This window comes from Lipophrys pholis, assembly GCF_963383615.2.
Source record: "Lipophrys pholis genome assembly, chromosome: 13".
NCBI classification, from domain to species: domain Eukaryota; kingdom Metazoa; phylum Chordata; class Actinopteri; order Blenniiformes; family Blenniidae; genus Lipophrys; species Lipophrys pholis.
In genome coordinates this window covers 10,626,103-10,637,264 of record NC_137632.1, presented here as the reverse complement: position 1 = coordinate 10,637,264, position 11,162 = coordinate 10,626,103, and the positions used below count along the sequence as shown (strand labels likewise).

Here is an 11,162-nt window from a genome sequence, read left to right as displayed (position 1 = left end):
TGTTTCCACGGTATCGCTTGCTGCCCAGGGTGCAATAATCTTTTCGCCTTGGGGCTCGCTTGAATGTTACATGATGACCAAACGTTAACAGAAAAATAAAAGCACAGAGGTTGAGTTGAACCCAAGAACAGCCATAAACAGCATCACCCAAGAGGGAAACCTTGTTTGGGGAAAGTATAACAATTACAATGAACCAACAATGCTCTGCTATTAATCCTTGTGTGCTGAAAGCAGAGTCCAGAAACAAATCCGGCCCCTAACAGAGGTCTTTTTATAGAGACAGGAAAGAAAAGGGATATTATTTTAGTACAACGCTTCAATCGTGCTTAACAATTTAGCCACATCATTACGGCGGCGCCCAGGTTACACTGTCACAGTAAAGCATGGCCCAGAAAGGGCCAGGAACTTTTTATTGAGCTGGTATTAATTGATTTGTCCTGACCTACCTAGACCCGGCCTCCCCGGACTCGGCTTCCTCGGTGGAGCAGAGCCAAGACTCTGTCCAAACTCTGCATAAAAATAAATGAGAAGCTATGGGGCTAGTCTCTAAAGCCAGAGGATATTGTTCGATTTCACGTCAGCCCTCCAGGAGGCAATTTAAACAACCCAGCATGCTAATCAACCTGGTTTAAAAAGGGAGTTCTGGAGGGCAGCCCATTCTTCTTCTCCCCCTCCTCCGATTGCGGCGCGGCCAAAAAGGACGTAAACAATACGGAGGGAAAGTGCAACTGGGCCCGCATCTGAAAGAATATTGCACTCCAGTGTGATGTAACTAGAAAACATGGCAAAGAAAAACAGGCTGTTCTTATATTGCAGGGCATGCTTTGGCCCGTTGAACTGTTACATCTGGCGAGTCATTGTCACGTCTTTCAAAATACTGCAAAACCTCAAAAAGCTCTGCTGCCTGCAACAAACAACCCCGAAGAAGCAAAGTGTGTTACAAAGCCCCAGTGGCCTCGTCGTGTTTTCACTGAGGCATCGCAACTGACAGGAGGAATGCCGGGACCCTCATCTGATGACGCCAAATGAAGACTCTAATATACCTCTGGTATTGGTTGTGGCCACAGAAATACGATAGTGTTCATTCCCCGCTCGTGCACTGAACTCGCAGGTCAGGTGGCAGCAGATCACAGACTTCTCAGTGGCTCAGAGGTTAAACTAATCATGGATGACTTTTCTCACATGGCCAGAGCACTGCCCTTTAGAAATCCACAAAAGTGTGTGAACCGGCTTTTTTTGTGTGCGTCTGAATCACTTTATAGTTGATTGCTTATTCTCTAATAGCATCGGTTTTGCTGCAGGCAACCTCTGGAGATGCATCCATAAAGAAAAGTGGCTGATTGGGTCGAAATAATATTCAGGGGTTTCTGTCAGACTTCATATTGAATTGATGCACCCCCTCATCACCAGCACGCACTGAACTGAAGGTACTGCTGCCTCATCTGAACAGCCTTGTGCAGCAATACAATCTTGTAAGCCAACCTTTCAGTGCTGTTTGTTGAGCTCTGCTTTTTTTTTTTTTTTTTTTTTTTTTTAAAGTGAAAGTCCTTCAACCACCCCAGTGCTAAACTCTCAAAGAGAAATGATTTTTCACATTAAAGCTGAACAAGAAATAAATAAAAAATTCAGGCACTTATGGATTGTAAAGTCTAATAAACACTGCCCCCTATTGGCATTTAATTATCATTACAGTTTCTATTTTCAATTAACTCAGTTTTTCCAAAAAGTGATTCACAACTGACACCAGTTTATTAGCTTATTTATTTCAAATATTAGTAAAAAAAAAACAAAAAAAACATAACAAAACTAAACATTCCTTTTAACAACCATTTCCCACAATTCAGCTTTAACAAAGTGTCATAGCATGAAAAAGTTCAAAACGATTTCAAAAACGCTGAAAAATACAAGTCAACAAACTGCATTTGTTTGTTTTTTTTCTTTTCAGGTCCGTGCAGAACTGAATATTGATTTCCATCATCGATTAGTTTAATTATCTATATCAAAACGAGTTGCCTGCAAACACAGAATGACAATTCAAATCAAACAACTTTTGAAATCAGTCAGACTTTTTTTTTTCATATGAACTACTGCTGAAACACGTGAAGCAACATTAAATACCCTCATTACATTACAGTTCTTTACAATTTCAGAGCAATCAACATTCCTTCCTTCTACATGAATCTAAATAAACTACCTAGTTTATTTTTCAAATTTGATATTAAGGATTCAACCTTGATACAGGCTCAGTGAGTTAGTAATTCATAGTAGTAGTAGTTTAGACCGTAGTGTATGTCCTATAGCTTAAGATAAAAAAGCAACAACCAAAAAAAACCTTTTTTTTCTCTTCTTTAAAGCAGCACTTAAATATAAAGATTCTTATAACTCATGCGATTAAAAACACTAAGATAATCCAGCAATTAAAACGCATTACAAAATGCAATTATTTAGCAGAAAAAGCTTAAGTTTGGTAAATCTTCACACTGTATTGCAATACGAGATGTGCTTTTTCAATAAAGACGTTAATATAAAAAAGGTAAAGGTATTGAAGGTAGAAGTTAAAGGGTAAAGAGACGGACGGGGGCTCCCCTGTTCTCTGCTTTCTGCTCTTTCTAGGAAAACCCTGAGGCCGAGGTCAAATTCAAAGGAAGGCTATCTCGGTAATGTTTATTGATGTAATGATTTGTTAAGGTATTGTATGAGCCATTATAAAGATTCACGGCACTTTAAAAAGGGAAAAGTGACAGTGATAGGAGGACCACCCACCTCTCTTCAAGCACACATGTGATTCTGTTATTTGTGGCTTTTTCTATCAACTTTAGCCATTTATTGCTGTCACTGAGCAAATATGTGACTGCAGCTCCACCCTCTTCATCCTTTTCATGTCTTCTGCTGCGTTCCTTTCCGATGTTTCCTCTTTTCAGTTTGTACGGGGGCTCATTCACAATTCTCAGTTTTCTTTTGCGCTTCTTTGTCCTCAGTGACGTTTGCATTGTCTGTCTTGATTCGACCTTATGGGACTCTCAGGCTGTGGACTCTTTTCTACGTTTATTCTCAAACCTCCATTCCATCCCTTTCACACTCCTCTGCCTGTTTCCTCCCTTATACTGGTTAACTTGTGTCCCTCTCTTTGTTAGCGCCTTCTCTTGTTTTGTGTTCAGGAGTGGGCGACTCTTCAGTAGGATCACCCGACTTGATGTTTTCATCTGGGCCTGAGTCAGATGTTAGACTGGCCTGATCTGAGTTTGCCATGTCCTCATGATCACTGGCATCGTCTTTCGGTTGCTCGTTTTTACTTTCACCTTCACCTCTTTCTGCTTCTTCAGAGCTGCTCTCTGACTGACTGCTATGCCTGGAATTGTCTTCTTGTCTCGGGGCTGCAGCTGTCGTAGAATCAGGAGCGATGGTGTCATGCTTTTCTTGTTTTGAGCTCTTGAGACTCTCAGACTGCCGATTGTTTTCTTCTTGGTCATCTATATGACTTTGTTCCTCTTCTTGCTGGCTTACCTTTGCTGGCTGTGATTCTTTTTCTACCTGCTCTGACGTTTGCTCCTCTGTTGATGCCTTTTTGGCTTCATCAGGGGGCAGAACTTCCTCCGAGTCTTCTCCGAGTATTGCTTGTACAGTGACCTGGTCCACCTGTTGAGTGGCAGGTTCCTCATTGTCTTCACTTGCCTCTATGTAGCTGCTGTCACTCATAGTGCGGTCCTTTTCTAACTGATCATCAGCTGCTGCATCTGCAGCATTTGGGGGCTGTGAAAGCTTATGAGGGAGCGAGTTTTCATGTTTTGATCCTTTGGGAATGTCGAACTGCTGAGAGGTATTTTCTTGATCATCTGGACCCTTTGATTCATCGAGGGAGGATGTGTCGCCGTCTGTCGGCTCTGAATTTTGCTCGTGCGCTGCTATTTCTTTTTGTTTGTGCTCAGGACTTGGGGACACTGGGTGCTTGAAATTACTGCCCGACTCTTCTCCTTCCTCCAAGCCTGACTCTCTATTCGTGAGTTTTTCTCCACTGACTTGCGACAAGTTGGCTTCGTCCTGGTGCTCATCGACGTCGCCCTCATGAGGTCCGTTTGAAGAGTTCAATGCCAACGGAGACGACGGTTGGGCAGACGGAGACGTACACACATCGTTTGAATGAGCAGGTGTCGGACTGATCTCCTTCTCATCGCCTGTCTCCTTCTCTGGTTCTGAAACAGTGGGAAATAATATAAGCAAATTAGGATTAAAAAATTGCTTTTAATGGTCACATAGTAAAATTACAATTTTTTTTTAATACAAACAGCCTAAAAAACTGTGCAATCAAATGTTGTATGAACTACAAAGGCCAAAGAGACTCTGAAGGTAAATGAAGACATTGAGACGAGGCGCAATTCACAATTGAAGATACCTACTGTGCATCTATAATGTATTCACAGTCCAGTTATTGGACATATTTCTTATGTCACAGCCTCATTCCAAAAATGGACAGAATTTATTTTGTCCCCTCTATATTCTACAAACAATACCCCGTAAGGACAAAGACACTTTCTGGAAATGTTTGCAAATTTATTAAAACTGAAAACCTTAGAAATTGCAGTGGGACGTTATACGCGGGGGGGGGGGGGGGGGGGCTGAATTTACCACAAGTGAATTCTAGATAGAAGCATCTCAAGGAAGATCAGCGGGAACAGAAGTCACCTGAGCTCAAATCTGAGCTTTATGGAATATAGAATATTTTGAAGTAAAAGGAAAGCGAAACCATTTTAATATAATATTGACACTGCGTGGAAGTCAACAATTTGTATAAAGCGGCTCACAGTTGCCCCAAAATCCCTGAAATGTTGTTGTTAAACTCAGAAACTCCTCAATTTTGCTTCTGCTGACCTTTTTCACCGGCTCCAACCTCCCCAAAAAGAAAGCGCCGACAGGGCTTCTTAGGACCCGTTGCTTGTGCAGCTGAAATACAGAAAACAAGACAAACATGAGATTTTAAATCTAAAATGTAATCAAACATAATAGTAATTGGAAAAAAAACATAATGTAAATGGGGAGTTTAGAATAAAAAAATGTTCATCCTGATCGATTCAGTAAGTTTCATTGGCATGAATGTAACATTGCTGTAATAGTATATATATATATATATATATATATATATATATATATATATATATATATATATATATATAAATCACTTCAACACTGAGGATTTGTCTTTATTATGCGGTGATGTCTATTATTAGATAATAATAAATTTCTTTTACCAATTTCCCTTTCAAAATGTTCCCTTTTGCTCTTTACACTTCCTGTAAGAAACGACACAACAAAAGAAAAAAAACAAACATGTTTTAAACAGTACAACAAAAAGTACCTATGTTTTACACATGCTGTTTGCAGTGACATTATATCACATTCGGTAACAGAAAAGCATTCAAATAAAGCTAAATCACAATAATATTTCCGCAGAATACGGAGCACGTAGTGAGGGGTGCAATGGATCCATTTTGCCCGACACATGCACAAGATTCACCTGTAAAATTCTCGTCCGACTCCGTGTCGCCAGTCTTGGGAGCCAAGCTGGCCAGAGGCTGAGGAGACCGAAAGGTGGACTGCCTATCATAAAAAGCTTGTCCCCCAGGGTTTCCTCTCGTTTCTTCTGCTCATGAAGAAGAAATACAAATTATTATCGTCAGTGCCCAAAAAAAAAAGACATGTCAAATGAAAGAAAAAGTCATAGACATTGTTTCATTGTCCAAAGTGTTCGGAAAGTCAACTGAATAATATCAGACAAACGACACAACGGACAAAAAAAGATTTTAAACAGTATACCAAGAAGTATTAATAATATTTAGTGAATTTATGTTTTACAAATGCTGTTTGTAGTGATATTAGACCACATTCAGTAACAAAAAAACATTACAAGGGCACTAAATCCCAATATCTGCACAGAATACGCAGTACACTGAGAGCACAAGAGTCACCAGAATGTAGCACCTGTAAAATTCCTGTCTGACTCCACGTCGTCAGTGTTTGATGGTGGCTGAGGAGACTTAAAGTTGGACTCTCCATCCATAAAAGGTTCTTCCTCAGGAATTCCTCTCCTTTCTTCTGATCATGAAGAAAAAACACAATTCATTATCTATCATCAGTACCAGTAAGGAGGGATCTCAAAATATGAAAAAAGTCATAGAAATAGTTTCATTGTCTAAAGTGTTGGAATAGTCAGTTGAATAATATCACATGTTTATTGACAAACACTGACCTTTAATAATTATTTGAGATATTTATAGTTATCTGTTATTTTTTTTTATCTAAGAAAACACCAAGTGATAAAAATGCAAATGTGTGAACTGTTAAAACAGGTTGGACGTGCAAACCGGCAATAGTTTCAGTTTTTTTTTCAGTTATTCCTCAAATCAATCCATACATTGTCATCTTTGTAGCCAAATATGAATATTTGACAACAAATGAACACATGAATAGTCAAAGCACAGGCTTGGCCGTCACAGAAAAACTTGAAATCCCTAAATAACAATCAACTGAGACGATGTCCATCAGTTTTCTTCAGTTGCTAGAAAAATTACTATAGTTAGAAGAGATTTCTCCAGGAGAAATGACTTACTTCGTACACCTTTTTGTCTTAGTTTGCAGAACACCACAAGCCCCAAAAGCAGCAGAATGGCAATGGGAACACAAATGCCGACAATGAGCGCAGTTGAATATGTCTCTGCACAAAAACACAAAAGTCAGAGACATAAACATCCTCAGCCTTCGTGCATTAAATTAACATCGGAGAAAATCTGAAAAAGTTTATACAGCAGAGATATACTTTGCACGCCTGATTTTTCTTCACCACTTTATTAAAAGATCATTTTTAATTTAGCTGTCAGACTAAACTCTGCAAAGATGTATGTGAATTACTGTCTCACAATGTATTTGATAAAATTCAACATCACACATTATGAGGAGCGGACGCCTTAGCGAGGTCTTACCAGGGTAGCAATCCCTTGCAGTGAATGTCGTCGTCTTAATAGACAACGGGTTGCTCACGGTACAATTGTGCTCTTCATCATAATGCTGATTCCCCAGAGAGATTGTTACATTTGGGCCGGGCAGCACCTTTCCATCTGAGCTCCATTCTAACTTCATTAAGGACCCAGACTGTCCTGGTTCTGCAGAGCACATCAGTGTGGCCCGGTTTCCAGATTCACCAGGGTTGGCGCCTTCTTTCACAATCTCACAAGATATGGCAGGCTTGGATACTTCATCTATAGAGATGTAAGATGATAATTTAAACAAAAAAACATGGTAAATGGACTTCAGAGTTTTTCCTGTAAACACACGTTTAGCTGCATTCAGCCACTCACACCCAAAGACAACATAGCTGCCATGTAAGGAGCTCACGACTCCATTTAGAGCAGGTTTGGGTTCAGTGTTTTGCCAGAGTACCCATAAGCATTTTATAGACATATATTTATAGATATTCGGACAAAACCCAACAACCCACTTCACCATCTGAGTCCAGAGCACTTTGAACTTTAGTGCAAACAGTCGCTCATACATTTACACATAAATGCTAAATGTAGTGCTTAAATGAAGTTTTAAGGAAATCGGCTAGAAACAGAACAGTATGACTGTTAATACGATATATATGAGAACGATCCATCCAGTGGAAGTAGATAAGGAATATCAATATTAGATTATTCGATAGTTTGCAAAAGGTTCAATATTTCACTGTTATTATTTCACTGTATAAGTAACGTTACAAAAAAAATGATTCCAAACCACTTTATCGAAGCTATGTTGTCAACGGCAGGCTTCTTTGCCATGTCAACTAATAGAGCAGAAAGGACTTAATTCTGAAAACAAAGACTTAAGATTCCAGTAGATATAGAGTTCATTATCTAATAAACACATATCTTATGTGTCCTCGTTGAATGTTGATCATTTTGGCATCTATCGCCTTATAATTGTGTTTGTGACAAATAAAGGTCTTAATTCTTGGTGAAGTTTGCTTTAGAAACACATATTGTGTGTAACTTCCCAGCTAAAATAGTGGCTACCGTGAATATCTTGAAGTAGATGGTTAAAAAAAAACAGAAGGAAAACACTTACCAATGACCTGCAGTTTAAAATTCGAACGTTCCAAGTTTTTGCTGTACACATCCAGTTCATAGTCTCCACTGTCTTCATATGTGAGGCTAGTGATCTCCAGCTCTGCAGTATGCCAGTTCAGTGTGACCCGGTCTTTAAATGGGTTGAACACATTCTGCTCGTTGCCATTAAACTCAACCACTTTGTCCCCATTGTGTTTCCAGAGGATCCTACTTCCATCAGGATATTTCTTGCTTTCTGGATTCAGACTGCCTGTCTGACCCACGAGCCCATATGTTATCAGCTGTGCAGGAACTGAAAACAGGAAACGCAGAAAACAACAAAACATAAAACGATCATACGTTCATCCGAACATAAGGTATGTGCCAATACCAATATGATTCCACTTTGGTAGCGAATCTTGTGCAACTTAATATAATCCAATTGGATCTGATCAGTATACATTGGGTATTACGGTAAAACTGTCAGAGGCCGACGGGAGCTTCATGGTGCGTTCAAGTACACCCCGGTTGCAAGATAAATCACAACAACAGTACTGTTCAGGCGTATTGTAACAAAAAATGTATCGAAAATCTAATTGTTTTCAGCAAACTGCACCACATTCTTATTCTACAGGCTCCCAGGTTCCCTTTTCAACTACAATCACTGGAGCATTTTCTCACAATTACACACTGAATTCACACCAACCTATACATGGTACTGTACATCCTTAAATGCGTAGAAAATCAACTTGTTTTCAGAAAACTGCACATTCTTGTTCTGCAGGACCCAACCACCACTGTGCCAATTTTCAACTGGATGCACTGTAGCATGTTCTCATGAGAGTACTGTACATGTTTATTGTCAAAATAGTCATAGAAAATCGAATTGTTTTCAGCAACCTCCACCACATTCTTGTTCTACAGGCCCCCAGGTACCTCTGTGCCAATTTTCAAGTTGACTCACTGTAGCATTTTCTCATAATGACACAAAATACACCCAAAACAAACAATACTGTACAGGTTTATTGTCCGAAAAGATCATAGAAAATCAAATGATTTTGAGCAACCTCCAGAACATTGTGGTTTTACGGGCCCACAGGTACCTCTGTGCCAATTTCCAACTGGATTCACTTTATCATTTTCTCACAATTACACACTGAATTCACACCAGCATATACAGTACTGTACAAGCTCATTGTACCATAAATCTAGAGAAAATCTAATTGTTTTCAGCAAACTGCACCAGATTCTTATTCTACAGGCTCCCAGGTACTCTGGTAGTCTGTTGATGTGAATTCAGTGTGTAATTGTGAGAAAATACTACAGTAATTCTAGTTGCAAATTGGCACAGAGGTACCTGGGAGTCTACAGAACAAGAATGTGGTGGAGGTTGCTGAAAACAATTTGATGTATTGTGATTTTTTTGGTACAATAACCTTGTACAGTATTGTGTGTATTGGGAGAGTTTTATTTTTGCCATTGTGAGAAAATGCTAAAGTAATTGTAGTTGAAACTTGGCACAGAGGTACCTGGGAGCCCGTAGGTTACGAATCTGGTGCAGTTTACTGAAAACAATAAGATTTTGAAGCTCCTGTCGGCTTCTGACAGCTTTACCGTACTACACATTGTAAACAGGCATTCTAGTTTAAACCGTGAATGGCCTTACTCCAGTGGATGACTGGTGTGTAGTGGTATGGTTGTATGTTCATTTTACTATATTTTCTTATTGCTCGTAGTTTTCAGATGCATGTTACACTTTAAACATGAAATATGTCGCTCAAAGGTCACTACTCAAGCAATCACTGAAACCCTCAACTTATTTTTATTGAGCATAATAAAACATTAACTAATGTGTGTTGTAAATGCGGCCAGGCTTACAAACACACTACGAACACAGTACAACGACGATCAACAAATAAACAAACTCACCTAAGGGAAGGGTGAAGATTAAAACAGCCTGGAAATATCCACGAAACATTTTTCAAGAGACAGATAATTATCAAACTGTCCGATTTACTTTCACTTTCTGGTTTCTGTCTAATTAAACTGCAAATAACTCAAACGGCGAGTGATCGAAAGACTCGTTGTCGTCTGAACAAGTCCAGACGGGCACAGACACGATCAAGAGCAATTCAAGTTGAATAGTAGAGATCAAACGAAAAGCTGCCAAAACTCCGGATTCAGAAAAGGGTACGTCCTTACAGTCTTTGCAGGTGTCACACCTGAGTTTCCGGTCTGTACACCACCCGACTTTTCACAATAAGAACTGGATTTAACCTTTGGACAACCTGGATATACCTGTTGATATTTCACCGCAAGAATTGACCCAAGAGAGATATGCACTTTCAAAAATCTTTTTATTTTCAGTATCGATCTGCAGTGTTTTCTTTTATAAAACTCCATACCGATTATATTTTGAAATGTTGCTCTCAACTCACCAGCTCTCACTATACCTCGCTTGACCATATTATTTTGACATGTCGACAAGACAAGACCGCTTAAACGAATCGACCCTGGGCTTGTTTTTTCTGTCAAGTCAAGGTTATTTTGGTTTAGGTTTTCTTATTTGGTCTACAAGCCACACAATCTGTCAATCCTGTAGTTTCTTTCAAAACGTTTCTGTTCCGCCCCCAGCCTGCTTCCGATTGGCTCTGAATTTGATGGAAACCACCAAGTGAAGTGAGGCTTGCCGATACTTTCAGTCGTTACGCATCATATTTGTGAACCTTGAGGACAGAGTTGTGTTCTGAATCTGAAGAAAAACGTTTTGACCTAAGCCTCGCGTTTCATTACCTGTAGTTTGAAGCGTTTCTGTTGGCGGTTTTGCTTGTTTTCTCCCTGTGCATGTGTGAGTTTCATTGGGGTAGTTTGGTTTCCTCCTACAGTGTGTGTGTGTGTGTGTGTGTGTGTGTGTGTGTGTGTGTGTGTGTGTGTGTGTGTGTGTGTGTGTGTGTGTGTGTGTGTGTGTGTGTGTGTGTGTGTGTGTGTGTGTGTGTGTGTGTGTGTGTGTGTGTGTGTGTGTGTGTGTGTGCGGATCCAGCACTCTCCAACCCTGAGCATGATGGAGAAGATGGATGATGTTCTGAA

At 39.7% G+C, this 11,162-nt stretch overlaps 1 protein-coding gene across 1 annotated transcript; it reads right to left on the bottom strand.

Annotated features, from left to right (window-relative positions):
* Window positions 1-1,742: 1,742 nt before the first annotated feature.
* LOC308118854 (uncharacterized protein) lies at window positions 1,743-10,314 on the bottom strand. The gene is made up of 9 exons (XM_080478494.1): window positions 10,005-10,314; window positions 8,095-8,388; window positions 6,972-7,247; window positions 6,602-6,706; window positions 5,974-6,087; window positions 5,510-5,635; window positions 5,244-5,285; window positions 4,867-4,938; window positions 1,743-4,190 (listed from the first exon to the last, which is right to left on the bottom strand). The coding sequence occupies exons 1-9, from the start codon at window positions 10,051-10,053 to the stop codon at window positions 3,109-3,111; spliced, it is 2,160 nt and encodes a 719-aa protein (XP_080334620.1). The 5' UTR covers window positions 10,054-10,314; the 3' UTR covers window positions 1,743-3,108.
* Window positions 10,315-11,162: the final 848 nt, after the last annotated feature.